Source organism: Schistocerca piceifrons, chromosome 3 (genome assembly GCF_021461385.2).
Source record: "Schistocerca piceifrons isolate TAMUIC-IGC-003096 chromosome 3, iqSchPice1.1, whole genome shotgun sequence".
NCBI lineage: Eukaryota > Metazoa > Arthropoda > Insecta > Orthoptera > Acrididae > Schistocerca > Schistocerca piceifrons.
The window spans coordinates 706,433,302-706,457,515 of record NC_060140.1 but is presented as its reverse complement, the minus strand read 5'-3'; the positions used below and the strand labels follow the sequence as shown (position 1 = coordinate 706,457,515).

Sequence of the window (24,214 nt, the reverse complement as noted above, 5' to 3'; positions counted from 1 at the left end):
GCTACATCTAAATTTACATGACTACTGTCTAAGTCACACTCAAGTGCCAGGTAGAGGTTTCTCTGAACCACATTCAGACTATTTCTCCACCGTTCCGCGCTTCAAAAGCGCGTGGAAAAAACGAACACTTCAGTCTTTCTGTAAGAGCTCTGATTTCTCTTATTTTATTGAGACGATCATCCCTCCCAACGTAGGGTGGCGACAGTAAAATAATTTCACATTCGGAGAAGAAAGTTGGTGATTGAAATTTCGGGAAATTATCTTGCCGCAACGAAAAATGTCTTTGTTTTAATGATTTCCGTCCTCGCTTACCATATCCGTGACTCACACTCCCCTGTCTCGGCCTTTTTTAACTTTTTCGATGTCCTATCCGCTTAGGATTCCTTATAGCACAGAAATACTGTAGCAGAGACGAAGAAGCGTAATGTAGGTAATCTCATTTGGAGGCCTATTCATCTTAAAAGCGTTCTACCAATAAAACGTAGTCTTTGGTTTGGCTTCCCACTATTTTCTATTTTATCTATGTGATCGTTCCAAATTTAGTTGCTCATAATCGTAATTCCTAGATATTGAGTCGCCTTGACAGCCTCATTTTGTGTGATTTATAGCGTAATCGAAATTTAACGGAATTCTTTTTGTACCCGTGCGAATGTCCTCATATTTTTCATTATTTAGTGTCAATTGCAGCTTTTTGCACCATACAGGTATCTTGTCTACAGGTATCTGCAGTTGGTTTTGATATTATGATGACTTTACGAGACAGTGACAGCATCATCTGCAAACAATCTAAGAGGGCTGCTCAGATTATCTCCTAAATCGTTTGTGAGGATTAGGAACACACAGGGCCTACAACACTTCCTTAGGAAATGCTAGATATCAAATTTTTTTTACTCGATGATTATCTGTCAATTACTACGTACTGTGACATTTTTGAGAAGAAATCAAGGATCTATTCACACAAACTAAAGCTATGCTTCATAGGCACGCAATTTGTTAGAAGTCTCTTGTGAGGAATGGTTTCAAAAGCCTTCTGGAAATCTAGAAATATGGAATCAGTTTTAGATCCCCTGTCGAAAGCTTCTACTACTTGGTGCTAAAAAAGAACCAGTTGTTTTTCACAAGAAACAAGGTGCTATAGATAAAGGATCTGAGTCTCTGCCTCCCCACTCTCGTCATTTATCATGTTTGGAAGACGTTTCTCAAAAGCTGACACTATAGCCCGATTAAAATTACGAGACAGTTGACGTTTGTCACTTGGCGCTACAGTGTTGCCACATCGGCTGCCGTTCGGTTATAGGCGACACACAAAAATGCAAGTCATTTCACAAATGCTGTTAATGTGTAACGCGGACTAATGTTGAAGTGGGTGCCACGGAGTATGGCGGAAATGCGAGGTGTTCTGTCGACAGTCGATTTTAAGTGACCAATGACCGAAGTGCAGCAGAACACACATTTTGCAGCCCTGAATTTAAACTCATGTCCTACCCTAACCTAACCTAATCTTACCAAAACCTCATGAAGTGCAACGTATCCGAGGAAACGGCGGTCAACTATCTGCGGCAAAACTAAAATCACGACTGCTTTGTTTTGAAAAATGCCAGTTTCAGCGCTAAAAGCAAATTGAAATTTCTCGCTATCATTGGTTGCTTGTAACCATCCTCACACTGGTTACACGAGTCGCTGCGTTACCAACCGATAAGAGCGCATAAAAATGAGCGATAAGAAGAAAAATAAGTGCATAAAAATTGTCAGTTCGATGATGAAAATGATGCGTAAAGGAATTAGGAATTTAAAAAATAGCCCCAAACAAATTAAATAAATAAAGATAATAACTCAAGTCTTTTGATCGGATTCAGAAATAATAAAATTTCGCTGCGTTTAATAAGGTTCCAACCTATGACCTACGCACCAAGGCTATAGGCTAACCACGGCGTTACACCAGTACTTTGCGTTAAGTTGTTAAATATGTGACTCAGTTGATGCAGTCGCAACGACGAATTGTAGCTTTCAAAAATTCGGCTTCACGCTATGTTGTGCGAAGGTTATCTCATGTAAGCCGATCTCCGTTGTTATAATATCTATGTATGTGACACAGAATTGTGTCTTGTGCGGAAGGATCCGGTAGTGTTTGGTTAGTGCAATGTATGAAACATGTGTGTTTAAATACGAAGTAAAAGGGCAAGACCCTGGATTTGGGATCCAAACACATCAAAAACAAAATCCGGAAGTGAACTGACCAATTGTTGTGGCAATTTGGTAACAGCGAATGGTTCACGCTGTAGTGTGAGGAAACCAGCTCCAGCACGTGAAGCGTCGACTATTAAGTAATTTTAATCAGACTATAAGCGCAAGGTGAAATAACACTTGATAAGATCTGAACATGGCCCTGTGAAGTTCGCAACAGTATCCCTATCTATTTATTAAATTGATTTTGATTTTTATAATCATACAGCCTTAACCAGCATACAGAGCAAGCCATAACAATTGAAACACCTGGAAGGATATAGCAAATAAAGAAATTTTACTAATGTGCGCACACAGTGTAGTAGGCAGAGTTCGTGGATGATCTGGAGATACAAAGGGTGCAACACTTCGTAGGCAGAGCTGTCACCTCTGGCACGAGCCATGGCTGTGACCTGGCTGGGCCAAGAGTTGAAGCGAGCTTGGATGAAAAATTGTGTGTCGTTCCATGCTGCTTGAACTATATACGATAGTTCACCCATGTGGTGGTCTGCAAATGGCCAGTCCTCCTCAGCACACCATAATTAGCTGTTTTCAGTGAGTGAGTGGTCTGAGGAAGGTGCTGGCTAGGGCAAAAATCTAACGCCCTCTTATCTAATACCCTCTTATCGAGGTCGGGTGAAGACAGCATGGCCAACATGCTGTCTTACATTATCCTGATGGACGATAACGTCATGGACACTTCACTTAGAAAATACGGCACGGCCACCGATCTCGACACGTCAGAGATATAACGCCTGCTGTCCAAATGACTGGGTGTTCGATAAAGAAATGATCGAGTGGCACGCCCAGTGGCACCCTGCAGCATCAAGGCAGGTGCTGGGGAAGTGTGGTGGTGACAAATGCAATCTGGCAATACGCATCCTCCTCAACAGTCTTCACGTTTGGATGCGCCCATTGTGATGCTGTAAACAAGACAGATGCTTGTCTGAAAAGACGATGGGTGCCATTCCTGTGTCCAGTGTTGTTGGGCGTACCACCGTCCGATCGCCTCCTGCTGCCCTGTCAAGGAAATCTGCAACATGATCTCCATTCTGACAGCCTGTGATGCTGTGGAAGTCGTTGCACTGGCCGTATGGATACACGTCTTGCTGCAAAAAGCCCATTCGCTGACGCAAGTTATTCGATGTGACATGACCGCGCCAACGGTGTATCTGTACACTCGAGCGCTAGTCGCGTGCGGCCGTTGAGATGTTGAATGGCGTTGAGTATAGCCCGACCGAAACCACCGATAACGTATTCCCTTGACAGTCGCGGGATTCTGACCGACGCAATCAACAATATCACGGAACGATAAACCGCTATATTACTAGGCCGCAATCCTGCCATTGTCGAATTGCTGTAAATGCCAGTAGATGTCTCTCCTTCTTACATGGGATATAACACTATCTTTTCGGCAATAATTAACACTCAGAATGATCTCATTCTTCAGCGGAGAGCGCGCTGATTTGAAAATTCCTGGCAGATTAAAACTTTGTGTCGGACCCAGACTCGAACCTGCCTTTCACAGGCAAGTGCTCTACCGCTTCAACTATCCCAACACGACTCACGATCTTCCCCTACAGCTTCACTTCCGAAAACAGCACATTCCTATCTTCCAAACGCCGGCCGCGGTGGTCTAGCGGTTCTAGGCGCTCATTCCGTGACCGCGCGACTGCTACGGTCGCAGGTTCGAATCCTGCCTCGGGCATGGATGTGTGTGATGTCCTTGGGTTAGTTAGGTTTAAGTAGTTCTAAGTTCTAGGGGACTGATGACCACAGATGTTAAGTCCCATAGTGCTCAGAGCCATTTATCTTCCAAACTTCACAGAAGTTTATCCACATACCTTGCCGGACTAGCACTTCTAGAGGAAAGTAAGTTTGGAAGGTAGGAAATGAGGTGTGTGTGTGTGTGTGTGTGTGTGTGTGTGGTTTGAGGTTTTCGGGCGCTAAACAGCGTGGTCATCAGCGCCCAAACGCATAAAACAGGAACACATGCGGTGAAGGGACGAAGACGGACAGCGAACAAGGAGAACGGCTAAAAGACACAGGCCTGACGCAGTTCCAAATCCTCTTATGCAGAGGCAAAATAAGAGGAAAAGAAACGCACTAAAAAAGGAAAGGAAACACAAGGAAAAGAGAACAGAAATCGAAGTGAAACAAGTAGGTAATCGTGACTGGCGGACCTCTTACCTAAACCCTGGGTGAGCCAGTCACCCAGCAGCACATTAAAATCCTCTCCCTAAAATCTGAGGCAACAAATTGGACAGGACACAAAACTGTAAGACATTAACCATAGTCGTTGCGTCGTCTTGCAAAATGGAGGGCAAATCCGGTGGCAAGGAAATGAGGTGTTGGCGGAAGTAAAGCAATGAGGTCGGGTCGTGATTCGATAGCTCAGTTCGGTACAGAATTTGCCAGCATAGGACAAAGGTCTCACGTTCGAGTGCCAATTCGGCACATGGTTTTAATCAGCCAGGAAGTTTCAGTTAACATTCAAATGCTATCTCTTAATGAGAAACTCGCTGGGTACTCACTCTTTATTTCTACGTAGAATGTAAATTGAGTTACTCGAACCCAAATTTGTATATCCAAGCAGAAGTCGCGATCATTCATTACGCTGTAATCGTACGAGGGGTATACAAAAAGGAAGCCTCAATCGGTCGCGTAGTGGAAACCACAGTGAAAATTTGTTGAAGCTTTGAAAATTTTTTTTTTTGATTGATCTCTTAAAACCTTCAGCTGCCATTCTCTTTATTTCCTGTAGGTTTGTACATGGATGTTTTTTTTTAGTAGCAGTTACTCCTATGACATCATGTTATGCTCATAAAATAATTCGAAGTGTTCACGCTATTTAGTAACGTGCTCCTATAAACGACGTATACGACATAATCTGCTACTAACAAATCATCCATAAAATACTTGATAATGGCCTAAGGCCGAAATTGTACAGTCGTACAGGAAATAAAGAGAATGGCAGCTGAAGGCTTCATGAAATCATTCAAAAAATGCATCGCAGCTGCGGACCCTATCGCAATGAAAATTGTACTTCGCAAAGATGTCGGGCAGTGTCTCAAGTATGCCCGTCGAATGCGTCACGTTGCACTTCGTGGTCTTAGCGCACAGTCAATACGTAAAGAAGCCTAGAAAACAGGGTCTCCCGCCAGGTATGTGCCTGCCGAGAGATTTAGTCAGGTTTCATGCAATCCCACGTAACGTTAACTGTCCTGCATTTTCTTCTTCACGACAGTGTTCTCGGCTGCATCCTGTAGGGGCAATGAAGACGCTTCTGCAGCATTTTCGGTGGGGTGGCTCACGTACCGCTAGCTATGAGGACAGCATGTTGGCACAGGCAACCAACAGCAGACCAGCGTAGACAGTTGGCGGAAAGCACAGGCGACTGCGTTCTACGATGAGGGTATTTGTTGCTACAACGCTGCGACAAATGTCAAAGTCGGAGCAGCGACTATGTAAAGTAGCTGGAAGGTGTAACGAACTGTTGCTAATAAAACCTTTTTTGATTTTCACAGTGGTTTCCATTTCGCGGCAGATCGGAACTTACTACCTGGACAATCCTCGCAATGGGCACCGGTGCATGACAAAGAGTATTGTTTACTCACTCACTCACTCACACACACACACACACACACACACACACACACACACACACACACAACATCATATTGTTTACTCGTACACGCAATATCACATACTAGAGTCACACGCATAATTCCATTCGCAAATCCGCATGACGATTTTGTCATGACGAACTTGGGCAGTACTATCTAGGTCCATGATGTATTCACAATCCTAATGAAACACACTATGTATAAAAATATACAGTATCACATATATAAACAATAACCTAATAAACGGTAGTTTCTTTAACGTCCTGATCCTCTGTTGTGAAAGAACTGTGTAATGACATGATCTATACAACAGCATGACGACGCGGTCACATACCCAGAAACGTTTAATTGAAGATGACAACGACCGCGGAAGCCTACGCTCGCAAAAATCTATGATGTAATAAGGTATCTGTTATGAGGAGACTACAGACCACATTTACAAACGGTGAACTAAATTATTTATGTAAATCATGCTACTGTAATACATATTCTGATTATGTAACTTCGGCATGGTAATTTCTGCTTACAGTAATATGATGCTGTCAGAACGTTGGCTTATCTTCCACCTTTAGAAGACTTAGATGGCGTGATAAATGCCATCGTATGAAGTCGCTTTTATAATGCCCAGTTTTCCTTGTTGCCTCACCTGAAACATATCTATGTTTTGTGTATTTTGAGAATGTATATCTAGACTCGTTCCAATCTTTGAAGGTTCCCCTTCTTGTTTGAATCTATGGAACAGGATAAATAACTGCTATAAATTACTGGTGTGTCATAATTTCTTACGTAGATTTTACATCTATGCTGCAACGTCTGGTTAATTCTTCCACGATTCTTGAACTGCGACGTATTGAAATTTACAGAGACATTGGGCAAAACCTCCTTTCACGGCATTACGATGCACGCTATACACAAGATCTAGCAAAAAAATGATGATACTCAGCCGGCCATGGTGGCCGAACGGTTCTAGGCGCTACAGTCTGGAACCGCACGACCGCTACGGTCGCCGGTTCGAATCCTGCCTCGGGCATGGATGTGTGTGATGTCCTTAGATTAGTTAGGTTTAAGTAGTTCTCAGTTCTAGGGGACTGATGACCTGAGAAGTTAAGTCCCATAGTGCTCAGAGCTATTTGAACCATTTGATGATACTCATCTGGTCCAGGTGCAATCATACGCCACTTGTAGAACGTGAATTGTCCTTTGCTGCTGACGTGGGAAGTAATTTTTGCATTTATCTAATTTTCAATATCGAATAACAATGTAAATATGTGCCTCTTGGTAAAAAAATTCACATACAGATAGATTTCAGATCAACGATTTCACTAATGGGCTACTTTCGATTGTTCGGGGAAAACGAGTTTTGTATCTAAGTCCTTTGTAATTTTTATTTAGTCAGATAATGATTAAACGAGCTGTATGTGGCTGCAAGTCTAACTGCAGGAATGATTACGGTGACGTTCTTAAATTGGTTAAGGAACCGGAGGATTAGAAATCTCAGAACTTCCCCTATACAGGTCAAAAGCGATATTGTGTGATTTTTTTGAATGGAAGGAGGGAAAGGCAGAATTTTTATTAGTTTACCACCGTCACATTTTTTCATGCTGTAAGAAAGGCTAGGGACAGCAATAGTAGATAGTGGGCAGGCAACTGACTGCATCATAGCCTAAGGCAAATGCTTAAGGTGCCATAATGCTCTTGATGGAATCTAGGGACATTTTGGTACCTAAACGCCTAATGAAAGCACGCACAGGAGACTCGAATTACCTTGAGATACATGTAAACGTAGGCTTCCGCAGCCGTTGTCACAGTCGATAAAATTCTTCTGGATTTGAGGCCGCATTGTCATCTGTAAAATTCCGACGTTTCGGCGACTGTTGCAAGACGCCTTCCTCAGGGTGTATTGCTATCTGCTGAATGAGCACTAGTTTGGATACTTATATACTATGGAGGAGTGCAGTCATTGGATGTGAGGGTGGGGAGGAAGGGTATTAGGAGTTCATTTATTGGTCTTCATTGTGTGTTGTCATTGGCGGAAATGGGCGTTTTCCATTGGAGTTTCCTTTACTGCTTGCCACTGGTGGCAATCGGCGAATAGGAGACTGAGCGGCGACTACAGCGTAACATTGTTTACCAACTGCCTAGTATCGGCTAGGCCGCGTCAGTGTGCCCTCCACCGCTGTGGCCTACCGCGCGCCTGTTGCTCTGCGAGAGCTGTCCTTCCGCAAAGCTGTCACAGCTGGCAGCCAAGACGCTGGATGAAAGTCGGTGCCCGTCTTCTCTATTCATATTGTCGGGTCGCTTGGCTATTTCTATAGCCTCTCTAATCTTCCTTCTCAAACTATGTTTCGCCAGTACGCGGGCCTCTCGAAATTCGATCTTCATCCTGCACTGTTCCTGATGATTTGCCACCGCTGATTTATTGTATTGTTTGAGGCAGATATATCTCTCGTGTTCGGTTCACCTTGTGCTTATTGGATGCCCAGTCTCACCTACATACACCAGTCCACATTCGTACCCGATTTCATAAACTCCGGCGGCATGAAAGTTGTCAATCGTATCTTCGCCGAGACCAGAATGTCTTTTATTTTGTTGTTGCTACGAAAAATCGGCTTAATGCCTGTCCGATGGAGAATTTTGCCCAGACGTTCAGTAACCCCTTGTACATATGGTAGCACGACGGTGTTCTGTGCTTCGTTCTGCATTTCCCTGTTGCCCTCCTCCTTCGGCGCCATGGTTTTGTTCAAATGGCCCTGAGCACTATGGGACTTAACATCTGAGGTCATCAGTCCCCTAGAACTTAGAACTACTTAAACCTAACTAACCTAAGGACATCACACACATCCATACCCGAGGCAGGATTCGAACCTGCGACCGTAACGGTCGCGCGGTTCCAGACTGAAGCGTCTAGAACCGTTCGGCCACCAGAGGCCGCCCCATGGTTTTGTGTATCATCCTCATGTCGTAGCCATTAGTTCCAAAAATGGACCTGAGGTTCTGTAGTTCAGCTTGCAGGTTGTGTTCATCACTGTCATGTAGGCTCTCTTAGTTAAAGTTTGCAGGGCCGAATTCTTTTGCGTGGGATGGTGGTGGGAGTATGCATGCAGGTACCTGTCCGTGTTGGTGGCTTCCTATATACTCTGTGTCCAAGCTTCCCCTCTGGCTTACAGTAAAGTTCCACGTCGAGAAAAAGCAATACCCCGTTCTTTTTTATCTCCATGGTAAAGCGAATTTTGCTGTGCTGTTGGTTGAGATGTTCGTGAAAGTTCTGAAGCTCTTCTCCGTGTGGCCAGGGCATTTCTAAACATTTAACGCAGGTTATCATTCTTTGCACCATTTTGAAATCTTGTCACGATCTCAGTGAGTAATTGTGCCGCTTTGTTCACATAGTGTTTCATTAGAGATACTTCATCGACCGGTGTTACTATTCATATAATTTGGCAGGTTGTCAATATACTGTACATCTTAACAGTAACGTTACTATGGAACGTACTCAACAGCGTGCTGGCTGTTAGGCTGGCTTTAGTTTCTTAGTATTTTACTATTGCTTCCCTTTATTTCTGATGATTTATTTGTATGAAAACGAAGTTGGTTCTGATATCCATTGCATGAGCTGAGGCTGTAAATATACAAAAACAGTATTTAGTTATGAAGATCTCTGCGTAGGCGCCTGCCTACCTACTCGGGTTTCATGATATGTTGCCGAAATCCACATAAATGGGAACAATCTTATAGTGACTACGACTAACAGCTCAACAGAGCTGTGTATACGGTGTTGTAAGCACCAAAGCCTTAAGATGTATTCAATGCAAATGGTAGCGCGGACGGCGGTATCTGCTGCAACACCAATGATTCAACACAGGTAGGAGGTGGGCGTGGATTCTCCAACTATAAATCGCATTTTGGCGCAAGAGAGTCTTCTCTTCATGACATGACTCAGTGACGGCAAGCCTGCTATTTACAGTAATCACTTTTACTCCTGACGATGAAGATGATGCATCGTGCGAAAGAGTGTTTTAGTTCACTACTGACGCTGCCGTAATATCTACAGAGCGTTTATACAATAATCAAGTTACTTGATTTGAAGAGAGAAGTTTTGCTAACAGAAATTACAGCTCCCTTCTTACTACAGACGACGACATAGAAAACGACTAATCACTTTCGTACAGAATTAAATATTTTAGCTACAGTCATACTACTCACATCCATGCGATGGTGGAGGCAAATAATACTTTGACCAAACTCTTCTCCTTTAATGCTCCCGCGAGAGTTAATGATTGCAAAACAATATAGGGATACCGTACACAAAGCTTATGTACTGATCGGCTGGCGTCTACCACAGGTGACAGCACTACAAAAATTAAGCTATATTACATTTTCCACATACAACAGTTTTAGTGACACACGTTACATTAAAGGGTTTGGTTTCTACACGTGCGTCCAAGTCACCACCCTACACTTCGCCATGTGTTGCCAATTTCATGGGTGATTATTTAATCTTCTCACCCTAAATCGAATTCTACACACAAAAAGGGGATTAATCAGACATAAACAAAATCCAGCCGAATAAATATTCATTAACTGTCAACGCTCCCGATAAAACGTAGGAGAGGGAGGTTTGGTCTAAGGAACCTGTTAACGATTTGAAACACGGTAACACTCATATCACTGGCAAGACATTATGAATTAAATGCCATTGTCAAAAGTAATTATGCCGACCATCGCCGATGACTATGTGCAGTCATCTGGTGTACATATATATTAGATACCGGTAATCGTGGAAATGATGATAAAATCCAATGCATCCTATGACCACATACAATACCGCTTTCAAGCTACACTTAAAAATCTCGAGTGTCAGATTATTTTTCCTTCTAAAGAAGGCAATGGGCTTTTGATATTACGTTTTAATTGACCTCTGGTGGTTTACTCATCAGTTATCAGGTAGAAGTGCATCTCGAATCCTTTATGCATTTTAAGCGCCAGGAGAAAAACGGTTGTAAAACCGGACCGTCTAACGACAGGCTGCGGTCAGGTCTATGCTGACGACAATGGTGTGGCTGGTGTAATGAACTTTTTTCCAGAACCCGCCGACAAAAGTCTAGTGATGAACTTCGCAATGCGAAAATGGAAACCATGTGATTAAGGTACGATGAACTGTATGTCGATCTACTTACCGTAACAGTAGCTTCAGAAAGCAGCCAAAACCTCTACACGTAGCTACCTCTCCGGTGTACGTGACTGTCATTGTAGCAGTCGGGCTGGTATCTTCGTATTGTTATAACGGCTTTGTACTGTCTCACGGTGGTAAAAAGGTAGTTTTAGTACATCGAACACTTGCTACTGCGATAAGAGAAGTAGCTACTGAAAAATAATCAGTGATTGGCGTTAACAGCAACAATGTCACACGGAGAGTGCTTTAAGGTAACATTAATCTATGCTGCCGCACTTCCCTGTTTACGCGCACAGTAACAGTACCAACAAAGATTTCGATCTTATGTCAATATATTGAAATAAATATTCACTGGCAGTTTTTGAATTTATTTCACAGACTGCGGACGTGCAACGACGCCTTCGCGAACATTATTCATTAACACGCACCACGCGTCCTTAGTCAAACACTTCAACGTTACAACAGAAACACATCCGGCGGCGTCTGCCGGTTTACTAACCTAGCGACCATCTCTGGACAGTTTGGTCAAAGAGCTCTATCCGAAGTGATAACATAGCGTGGTGCGCCTGGCGCAATCTGTCGCGTGGTGGAAGAATTATGTATCTTTATGAATGAGCGTACAAAATTATCGTCGGTGAATCGCGTGTAAATATTTCGTCACTGTTGTTGTGTCTTATCAGCGGCTAAATGTTGGCGATAAAACGCGAAACACAGCAATTTTTATTAACTTGGTGGAACAATATTTCATAGTGCAAATTATTTGGTTTTGTTAAAGGCAAATTCTACGATTATTTTCTTTTTCGTTTTGCCGATTTTAGATGTGTCACTATGAAACAGGGTGTTTTGCTAAGTAGAACGAATGTGCATATCACGTAAGTAATTTATCTACAGAATTGTGAGAACAGGACACAACCTCAAAGTATCCAGCTTACATTGTAACACAAGATGAACTGTTTCAATATTTTTTTCTTTTAAAAACCGGCGAATGTATAATTCTATGGTGCAAACCGAATCCGCTATTCCTATTACACACATAGTACAATTGAATGTGGCATTCAGTAGAGAGTAGTTGGAATTGAAAGCATCGATCTTGAGTATAGTTGTGATGGCCGCACATTAAATGTATTACGACACGAATTTTTCGTAAAACTGCGTATTTGGAACTTCAGTAGTTTGATATAAATGGCATTTCCCTAATAATAAACTGTTAGCAACACTTCATTATTGTACTAATATATTGAAAAAGAATTACATTCTTTGTGTTTTCACCAATGACTATCCTTTTTCTCCTACATTTTGCCCATTATTGTACGCTTTCCGGCAGCTGACGGGTAATGATTTTCTCTTTCTTTCAGTCATGGCCTTCTATTATAGGACGGTAGCAACTTTAGAATGAGAGTTGTAGCTATGGCCCTTTGTCCTTCCTGATACCAAAGTGTTACTGTAATATGTGGATCAATTTGATTTATATCATGTCTACAAACTCTGTTTTGTGAGGCAGCTTACATTGTTGTGCCTGTATCAACCTCTCTGAAAATCACACGCAGCCACAATATATCTGTTCAATAATTGTTCGTTTTGCCTTTCTGTTTATTGATGTGACACCACAAGTTATGTGATTAAAGAGGTGCAGTGCTAGGCAAGTGCCTCAGAATTATGTGAAGCCTATGTCACTTTTTGATTGGCACTGTAAGTATTTCACACTGCAAGTATTTTGTGTTACTTCCAGACTGTTGCAAGTATTTGGATTTGATGTCACTATTACATTTTCTATTTAGATTTCTCCACATGTTATTGTTTATCAAGAGTTGCTCATGTAGTCTCGTGGGACTGAATTGAACTTGTTTTCAGCTTGGGAGATGGGAACATCCGAAGTATATTAATCATGTAGGAAAGAGGTAAAATTACGACTTGTTGAACTGCACTACATGTCTCTAGTCAGATACTGTGTTATTTGGCTTGTTGAAGATGGTCAAGTTTATGTGGCACTGTGAGCTCTGGCGTTTTTCTAGGTACCAGACTCAAAATGTCCATTACAAGCAGCTTCCTTCACAATGTTCACTTGGAAACTTGTTGATTTGGATGTGAATTCAGTGACAGTGCAGCAATCTCTGTTAGATATGAAACTATTTGTCACTGACAAGGTGTGATGCTGCTCATTTCCTGTCACTTTTGGTTATTAGAACTGACTGGTATATAAACACCACATCACTGTCGTGACATTTGTCGTTGATGAATTATTTCATCAGCAACTGATTCAAGTTCTACACATTCTACAGCACTCAAAAGTGATAACCATGCTGTTTTAAGGACATAAGTAATATTTTGTCCAGTGAACTTATTTTTAAGCTAATTGTTGGTCTTGGTGTTGTCACCTGCAATTTAGGTTCTCTGGAAAAAGATCTTGGTAAAGAAGATTGTGTACTGATTGTTATGGGAATGGTAACCATTTTGACCATAATCTCAACTATGCAACTGAGCATTAGATAAAGCAAGCCACTAAGAATGCTCCTCGCACTAATGTGAAAATGGTGGAATTCTCTGAGCAGTAGCAGAAACTGTGGATGAAGCCTTGTGTTCATGACATGAGTGTAATTGATATGTCATCCCTCACTTGATCTCACCATACATGGCATGGTCGACACCATAATGTTTCCACTAAAATGTTGCTTGCATGGCTAATGTGTGTAACCAGAGCATTTTCTGGCCAGTCACTGCATTTCCAAATGTTGTCATTTGTCCTTTTTATGGTAAATGTTCCCAAAAGATGGAGCTACTAAGCCACTACAGACATAGTAGAAGCAATAAGCGGGAAGAACAAAAGGTACTCCTACAGATGTGGTACGCATAACAGATTATTATTTGGAAGTCATACAAATTGAATAGATGCACCTAAGTAGATAGAACATGTAATGGAAAATCCATGATGGAATAATGACACCCCCCCCCCTCTCTACACACACACACACACACACACACACACACACACACACACACACACGAGCGCGCGCGCGCGCACGCGGCCACTGTCTCCTGGTGCTGAGGTCAGAGTGTTTGGCCTTGGCGGCCCAGGACTGTATCTTTTGTGTGTGTATTTGTCTGTTTTAGAAGAAGACCTTTTGGCCAAAAGATTATTAGCAATCATTTGACTCAGGATCCCCACTGTAATGTTATGTATACAGTGCTTTTTAGTGGTACATAGGGAAGAGCTCGTGACCAGTGTGGGGTGCATTCAAAAACATTACATACATTGGCAGGCAAACTTCAACATTTGTGGTCCTGTCCTCCTCAGTTGCGCGTAATACTACGGTATATTGATAATTTTCACTTATGGACCGTATGATAGCAACTGAATAAAACATAATTTTAGTGCCATACGCGTTTCGCCTTTATTTTCTGCAAGGCATCATCAGTTGCCTGGAATATGTACATATGTTAGCTATTTTATTTACATTTTTGTCACTGTGCCTATAGGTTACAAACAGTTCTGGTGGTTGGTATTTCCTATTAAGTAGTAATGTTTTGAACTGTACTTACAGGTTGCGTAGACAGTTTCTTACATATTACGCTCCTGTTGCATTTTTGGTGTTTTTCTTCTTCCTATGAGCGCCAATTTGCTGTTTCTTCCGCATTCCACAGCATTATGCACTGAACGCTTGTTTTAATGCAATGTTTTGGTTTCTGTTGCCGACTGTCACATGTTTTTGCCAAAGATCGAATATTACTGGCAAACTTATGAGTGTAACTGTTGAAGTATCTGTGGTCTGTTCGTGTATGCATTTGTGTGTGTGTGTGTGTGTGTGTGTTTTTTTTGGTGTCGTATTAATTTAATTTAATTTTATTGTATTTATTTTTGTTTTTGTCCTGTGTGTGTGTGTGTGTGTGTGTGTGTGTGTGTGTGTGTTTGGTGTGATGTGTATTTTTTTGTGCGGTGTGTGTGTGTGTGTGTGTGTGTGTGTGTGTGTGTGTGTGTGTGTCTGTCTGTCTGTATTTTGGTGTTATATAATTTTTTTGGGAGGGGTCTGTGTATGTGCGTGTGTGTGTGTGTGTGTGTGTGTGTGTGTGTGTCTGTCTGTATTTTGGTGTTATATATATATATATATATATATATATATATATATATATTTTTATGTTATCATTTCCTTTATTAAGTGTAGTAGGGAGCCTGTGCTGATGTGTCTTTGTTCATTTATCACATGTTTGTTTTCTGCTATGGCTTTCTGGATGTGGAAGTTTTCTTGCATTTGTATAAGATGTTTGTCATGGTTGCTTGTCATGGAACAAGAAATGAAAATAAGCAACCATGACAAACATCTTATACAAATGCAAGAAAACTTCCACATCCAGAAAGCCATAGCAGAAAACAAACATGTGATAAATGAACAAACACACATCAGCACAGGCTCCCTACTACACTTAATAAAGGAAATGATAACATAAAAAAATATATATATAACACCAAAATACACACACACACACACACACACACACACACACACACACACACACACACACAAATGCGCACACGAACAGACCACAGATACTTCAACAGTTACACTCATAAGTTTGCCAGTAATATTCGATCTTTGGCAAAAACATGTGACAGTCGGCAACAGAAACCAAAACATTGCATTAAAACAAGCGTTCAGTGCATAATGCTGTGGAATGCGGAAAAAACAGCAAATTGGCGCTCATAGGAAGAAGAAAAACACCAAAAATGCAACAGGAGCGTAATATGTAAGAAACTGTCTACGCAACCTGTAAGTACAGTTCAAAACATTACTACTTAATAGGAAATACCAACCACCAGAACTGTTTGTAACCTATAGGCACAGTGACAAAAATGTAAATAAAATAGCTAACATATGTACATATTCCAGGCCACTGATGATGCCTTGCAGAAAATAAAGGCGAAACGCATATGGCACTAAAATTGTGTTTTATTCAGTTGCTATCAGACGGTCCATAAGTGAAAATTATCAGTATACCGTAGTATTGGCAGGCAAAACTTAATGACTAAAATAATTTTCACATGATGTATCAGTGCCAAGTAATATAGCTCTATGAAACCTGGACCATACATTGTAAGAACTGGTACATTATAGTACAGAATATAACCAAAAGAAAAACACAATGAGACAATCAGAAATTACACTTTTATTCAAAGACAATAATTACGCTTAAGTCACGTGGGACATGATTTGTAACATTGCGAGTGGTAACTGCTGGATGGCTGTTGGTGCATGTGGACGTGATGCAATAAATCTCCCCAACACATCCAATATGTGGTCAGTGGGATTTAAGTCAGGGAATGGGCAGCCCAAACCTCTCATCCCAAGAGCTTCTCTACCAGGACTGTTCAATGTGGTCACACATTGTCATCCACAGAAGTTAAGAAAGGGCTGGGTGCATGCCAGAAAAATTGGACAAGAGGAAGTAGTATAGTGTGACCTGTGAGCATACCATGGTCAAAGATTGTAGTACGCCCATGCGACATTATGTCTCCCTACATCATAACACCTGGCCCACCAAAACAATCATGTTCAACAATGTTCATAGGCATGTTACATGTTACCATTTCTCGCATACGAAGGTATGTCCAGAATTGGTGAACATGATCGTTGTGGTGGTCCAGGTGTGAGTAAGCATAACATTGTATGGGCGCACTGACCTCCCAATCTTTGAACACAGGACACTCATCCCTCAGTGTCATTGTGACACTTTACTCCTTCCTCATGTGCATCATTTCAAGGGTGCATTCAGCCTTGATTATTTATTTTTGATGGCAATGCGTGAGCACATCAAAACTGTGCAGGTGGAACTCCTGTAATGAGAGGATATTCAGTGAATTGATTGGTCTGCCTGTTCCGGCTTAAATCCCATCAAGCACATGTGGGGAGACATTGCAGTATGTCCACAAGCACCTTAGACCATCCAGTGGTTGTCATCTGCATTGCTGGAGGAATGGAACACGGTGCCACAAGAAAGCTATACAACTCTTGCAAGTCAGCAGGTTGCAGAGCATGCATTTCCACCCTTGGTGATCTTACACTATTAAGAACCATGTCCAATCTTCCATAATGTCCACTGTGCCTTCATAAATCACAGTAACTTCAGTGTAGTTACTTTCTTTGAATAAAAATCCATTTGTCTCGTTGCATATTTCTTTCTGTTATTGTATGTACTATACTGTAGCAGATCCAAGTTGCACCAATCAAGCTCTGTTTATGTGGCAGTGACACATAATGCAAAAGTTATTTCCATCCTTAAGTTTTGCTCACCAGTTTATTAAGCAACAGACTAAAAGTTCATCAGGTAATTGAAAGGAGTACGAATGAAAGATAACTGGGAAGACATTACAGGTGTATTTGTCATCTCTGACAGCACAATTCCAAGCAAAAATAGGACTTAACACAACAGTAATTGAATTAAATATGTATATAAATAAATAGATTGGTTTTTCCACCCACGATGGTCAGATGGAAACAGTAAATCAATCCCATTGATCGAGTTTAGTTGAAAATGACTACAGTACAGATTCATAATTGGTGACTCAGTCACATTGTTCATTAAGAATTAACTGGACAAACAACAAAAAAGTTTATCTTTGGCAAACAGTGAATGAGAAGTTAAACCTTTCCTAAAAATATTCTAACAACTGTGAATCCGGTTTTCTTTCAGAAGACGACTCAACTGTTAAACATTTATTATTTGTATGCATTGTGGGATCGTAATTGTGACCTCTAGCTACGATGTTGAATGAGTCATTTTTACAGCTTTCTCAGTGAAAAATTTGGCAATGTGCTCGTTATTTATATGATTGAAGCATTTTAAATGACTACTTAACTAATGATTAACTATGTTGAGTCTCTTTGCCCCCTACCCCAACCCCCCCCCCCCCCCCTCCATTTTCTTTACTGAATGCATACATTGATGTATAATTTCTGTTTGTGTTTGATGTTCCTTTTATTGTCTATTAAATTGTTTCCATCACAGGGTAAGTGATCAAAGATTTTTATGGCAAAATAATCCACTCCTTTCTGTGCCTCTTAAGATTTAATGGTGCTGTTGTTTTGCCTAAAGTCTAGATCAGGGCCAACAGCAGTCATCGCTGTACTTATCTACTGCTCATAGATTGGCAGTGCATTAGTTTTGTGTAGCCAGTGGCATGATTCGTTGACAAAACCAGTGCAGGGTTGCCACAGGTTCTGGAAATCAGGGAATTTGAAACACATCAGGAAATATCAGGGAGGGAAAAAAACCACACTGGAAAAATCTCTTTTTTGTCTCAGTAGATGATTTGGTTTATTTACTGAGGTGTCATGCGTCGTCACTGGCTGCATGCAAATGTGTAAATGCACTGCTTCCCTACTCCCTCATTACTACTGCTTCTCCCCTTCCTACCCCTCCCCTAAGGTGCACTCAGTGCTGCCACCACTTCTTGCTGTTAGCCTAGCAGCTGCTGACGCGAGGCAGGGAGATGTGAGGAATGTTTTGTTTGGATCTGATTCTCAGAGACTGGAGACGCCGCGGCCGGAGATGCAGGTCGTGTGTGTGCACGTGCTCTTATTTTCTGACAAACGCTAAGGCTGAAATTTTAATTACGAGAGTGTGATGGTCTTTTCTATGTGTCTGTCTGTGGCTCAGCAATCATCTTTATGGTGATTTGCTACCTATCCTCATTATTATTGATCCTCAAAATATTTGACCAAGCTATCTGTTGCATGGATTGATCACCATGGCCTCATTTCATAAACATGCTGTCTGTGGCTCATGAATAGCTGGCCACATGAGTGGACTTCACAACGGGCCAAAACCGCAGGCCGTTTCTGTGGTTATATCTAATGGATTGGGCCTGCTGATCTGAAGCCATTCAGTTCCCACTTATGTGCAGACCCTGCCCATCAGATCTAGTCTCACCAATCTGCCCGCAGGCCAGGTCTGTCTGTGTGTGGTGTAATGCGGTGGATTTCCATAGTTTATCCATAGACCTAGGACCATGGTGCTCGTCAGCAGGCCAGAGGCCATGGGCGAAGAATTTAAGGAATTGCGACTGTCTCACCGCAAGTACATTGTTCAGTGTGGCGTTTTATAGGCTTTTATTTGTTCTAATACATTTTGGTACTTAAAAAGTAGTTTATATGTTAGAAAATATGGGCAATAATAAGAAGAAAATTGTGTCAGTCATAGGTGGTTTGTGCACTTCATACTCATATTTATTGAAAGAAAAATCACAAAATACCTGTAAAATAGTTGATATAACACAGAGGGTAATAACCGACAATAACAAACCAACATTTTATTGGTGGTCACCTACAATGTTTGTGTACGCAATTCTTCTCCACCTTATACGCTTCTTTCAAGAGGTCTACTTTTGTCTGAGGTTATTTCTTAAGGACTTACTGCGACTCCAAAGAAATGCAAGTTTTTCTCACTAAATGTGTTTCATTTTATTGAAGTAAAATAACATCAGTGGTCTTAATGAAACACACATACCATTTGGCTTGCTTTCTCCATCTAAAAACAGTTCATTACAAAATATGTTGATGTTAGTACTTAACAATTTTTGCTCACATCAGGAAATGCCATCTGCTTGCAAGTTTTTATCAGGTGTAGCCTCGTTTGCACTATTGCTTCTTGTACTGTAGCTGCAAATACAGATTGTCAACTTATGTCTTAACATACCCTTGAGATCTCAAAATATATCGGGGAAAGCAGCTAAAACTTGTCTGGAAATCAGAGAATTTTGCTTGGGGAAACTTGTGGCAACCCTGCAGTGAGAGGCGAGAACAGAGGCAATGTATTTCTAGCAGCATAATTGAAACCATTGCCTTGTTTACTGTTTTTTTTTTGGTGTGTTTCGAGAGAAACATTTTGTGATTATGGGAGTGAGTTCTATGAAATGGGCAGATTTAAGTGATTTAGTTCTTCACAGTTCCATCATCCATTAGTGTGTGTCTCATGGATTAATTGCAGAAGCATGAAAATGTATCAAATGTGGTACTGAAATGATTATGCAGTTGACCTACGCGAGCCCACTGAGTAAGTGCGTCAATGTTTAATTAAATTATGGGAGAAGGTAGGTGGATCAGTTTTTATTCATAATAGAGTTGCACGTTCAATATGTTAATAAATATTGATCTGCCTACCTTCTCCCATGATTTAATTGAAATGATTGATCCACTTATTCAGTGTGCTCAAGCATAGAAATATTTCACTGTCCTTAGTTTGCAGATAATAGCAAACTGTAAATAGCTGTGACTCAAACAAGGAGCAATTAAATTTATAAACCTCGTTTACAGCAGTGTTCCACCCTTTACCCCGAATGTATTACTTTGAAACATGTCTGCCTGCTGCTCTCTGATTGGGTGCGTAACTAACAGCTTCTTTTGTGCCCATCATATCTCATGGCAAGTGCTGACAACTTTCCTGCACAAAACACGCATGTGCGCCACTGACCCTACTCTAGACTTTTATTGTTGTTTTCAAACTGTGATTGAGTCTTGACAGTATTTCATAAGAGAGTAAATATACTGTGAGGCTGTTCTCAGTATGTCTAAATATTTTAAGAGCTGTCTACAAGAGGTTCTGTAGTGGTTACTACATGTCCTTGTTACATGCTTCTGTGGAACCTGTAGGAGTTGCCACAATCAGGAAAAATAAATGCACAATGAGTCAAAGTGGTGTGCTTTGGAGGGAGTAGAGTCACATTATTATTACTCTTTGTTTTGATAATGCTTCCATGATTGTTAAGAATTTATTATCCTTTATTTCATTCCGTTGTCAGAAAGTTGAATAAAGAGTTTTTCTTCATAGCCTTATGTTGGTTCATGTTATTTTCACGGTATCATAGCAAATATTGCTACAAGTTGCTGACCCCGCAAACAAATAGAGCTAAATGTGCATCTTTATATTTTCACAGTGCAAATACAGCTAAAGCTTGTGCAAATTGACACGCAAAATTGGGCAGTATCTCAGGTAACGATGCAATGAGAAGAGAGTCGAGAGTGCAGTTGGCAGCCTTTGTGACAATCTGCAGAGGCAAATCGCAAACCTGCAGTTAGTGATGTCAGAGCAAACAAGTCCAGCAACCAATCTGATCACAAAATGGAATGAAATGTGCTATCATAGGAAGATCACAGACGAAGGCAGGGACACCACAGTTCCTCACGGATAAACTGGCTTTGTGGTTTGTGATGCTGGAAATGACATTCAAGGGGGGGGGGGGGGAGAGAGGGGGGGGAAGAAGTAGTAATGGACAAGCACACAAAATTTGCAGCAGCATTGTGAGCCAGAGTGGCTGCTATCGGTGGAGATGTAACACTCATGCTTGAAGAAAGCATTAATTGATGCATGTGTAATCTGCTGGATCACAGGATCCAGCAAGTGTTACTCTAGAGCAAATCGGCAACAGAACCCCCTCCGAGTGTTGGTGGCACTTGCGTGGCATTGTAGGAAACACAGATTTACCAGGCATAACCATGAGGCATATATGGTTAGCACAGCTAGCAGAAGCAGTCGTTACAAGTGAAATAGACGATATTACTGCACTGTTAATATTAGCAGAAAAAGTCTATGCAACACTCAGCAATTCAGAGACAGTGAGCATTGAACTTGTTACTGACGAATGAAAAACAAGAGGCAGCAGCTATACATAGAAGTGAACAATCACATATAAATCAACAGCTGCTTGAACTGCAAAAGAAGATCGTCCCAACAGAAACAGGTGTTGTTTCGAGCAACGGAAGGGCTCAACCAAGCGAGAGACTAGGAATGGAAATGAGATGAACCAGAATAGTTTTCGGCAGCAGATATGTTGGTTCCACTAGCGATTTTGTGACGGAACCATGAGATGCACAGTACTATGCGGCTAGGAAAAGAGCTGAACATGGTCAATAACCTATTTTACTTATTTATTCTGTCCCATAGAATGTACTTCACAGATGTGAGTTTAGACCATTACTGTTTTATAGACTCTGGATTGGATGTTTGTATACTGCAGTGACAGGAAATTCCCAGCAAGCAGGCTTTACAGCAGCCAATAAATTACCAATTAGCCACTCTTGGTAAATGTACACTGAAAGTCAGCTTGGGTTTCTGGCAGAGCTGTGAGTGGGCCATTGCTATAGCAGAAGTATCCCATTCCATACTAGGTGCTGATTTTCTTTACACATCAGAATGAAAATCAACGTTAGCACCACACGAGCTCACAAAGGCAATAAAGTGATCAGGGGCATATTGGGATGAAACGCTATGCCGGCAGTAACCCATGTGAGGTTATCATCATCATCAGCAGCAGCAGCAGCAGCAGCAGCAGGTGGGAACAGCACTGAAGTATCACCTATACAGCAAGTAGTACACAACACGATTGAACGATACTAGGTCAGCCAGTTTTGCAACGCCCAAGGTGGTTAGCCCCGTCTCATTTTGTGACAGTGAAAGCAGAATTCGAAGACTTGTTGTAGAATAGCGTGATATGCAGGTCTGATGATATGCAGGTCTGACAGACTGTGGCTCTTGCTGTTGCATTTAGGGAAGAAAAAGACAGTACTTGGAGGTCTTGTGGAAATTTTAAGGGACTTCATGCCTGCGCAGTGTTGATTTTGTACCTAATACCGGAGACTTTATCAATGTAATGGCTAGGATGACAATGTTCAGTGTGATTGATTGCTTTGCAGATGATGACATTCAGGAGACAGCAGTAATAACAACCTTCTCTTTGTTCAAGTACATAGGAATGCCTTTAGGCCTAAAAATGCAACACAGACATGGCAACACATTATTGATGAGGTACTGTGTGGATTAAAGTGTTTTTTTTTTGTGAACTTAGATGACATTTTAGTATTTTCCAAGTCAGATGAAAAACACCTCAATGCTGTATTCAAGTGCATAAAGAGACATGGAGTTGTTGCCAGTGAAGCAAAATGTACACTTTGACGTTAACAGTTCTGGGTCAGTATACCCTCTGAAGGACAAAATAGCCCTCATAGGGAAAATACTGCTTCCCACAGATTATCACCACATTAGAAGTAGTAGTCAGTTTCTACAGACAATTTACCAGGTACGGTCGAGATACAGACACCATTGACAGTAGCTCCAGTGGGCAGACACATGATGGGTAGACATTCCCTGAAATGGTCCCCCGAGATGAAAAAAGCCTTTGAACAAGTAAATCCAGTTTGAGGAACACAAAGTCGTTGGCACATCCAGCTTCACAAGCACAATTAGCCGTAGTAGTTGTTGTCAGTCAACAGGTGATTGGAGCCAGGCCTCCAACAAAACATGGACACACTGATGGCCCTTAGGATTCTTTTTGTGCAAATCACATGGTATCTCCTCAGGACAGTGTGGGTAATTGGAATTTATAGCCCCATTCGCAACAGAACTGAGGAGCATCACATTAGTAGAGTGGAGGAAGTAGTTGCTGCTTTCTTGTTAAGTGTGGAAGCCATACCACAAATCATTGATTATGACCAGCTGGCATGGGTCCAAACGCATGACGCAATTGGGAAAGACACGACATCTCTACAGAGCTGCAGTTTAAGCAAGTACGACAAGCAGGAACACAGATTCATGTCCGGTGGCATGTTCACAAACTGATAAGAGATTTCTCGCGAATGACAGAACTGTTTGCATACATTGTGGGACCGCTGCCGCCATCAGAATGTTTTTGGTTATCTCCTGACAGCAGTAGACTGATATATGAGATGGACCAAAGCAGGGCTGCTAATGAACGTTTCAGTAGACACAGTAGTACAGGTCTTTCTGTTCAAATGGATAGTGAGATTCGATTGCCCTTTGCATGTGACAGCGGACCAGGGACGCCCGTTTAAGTCGGCGATATTGTCAGATGTCAGGACTATGTGGATTCTGACACCATCAAACAACCACCTATCACCTGGCCAGGAATGGAATGGTCGAGCTGTGGCACCAGACATTAAAGGCTGTGTTGATCGCCCTACAGCCAGTTGGGCCATAGCCTTGCCGGTGGTACTACTGGGATTTTGAACTGCTTACAAACCAAATTTAAAAGCATCTACAGCAGAAAAGGTCCATGGAGAGATCTTGTAGGTACCAGTAGAGTTCCTCACGGCACAAGGACAGTCGACAGCTATGGGACTGCCACATCTTACAACTACTACAGGAACAGGTATCTAAACGCCGGCGCCCACTGGGATCACAACATGGAAATGGC

General features: G+C 41.6%; 1 protein-coding gene across 1 annotated transcript in view; it reads right to left on the bottom strand.

Moving 5' to 3' along the window:
* Positions 1-11,436, bottom strand: part of LOC124789826 (bestrophin-2-like) — a 472,401-nt gene extending 460,965 nt beyond the window's left edge. Inside the window, exon 1 of the mRNA XM_047257310.1 lies at positions 11,024-11,436. Within this exon, the coding sequence (XP_047113266.1) occupies positions 11,024-11,094 (71 nt within the window). The 5' untranslated portion in view covers positions 11,095-11,436. The remainder of the gene's footprint in view (positions 1-11,023) is intronic.
* Positions 11,437-24,214: the final 12,778 nt, after the last annotated feature.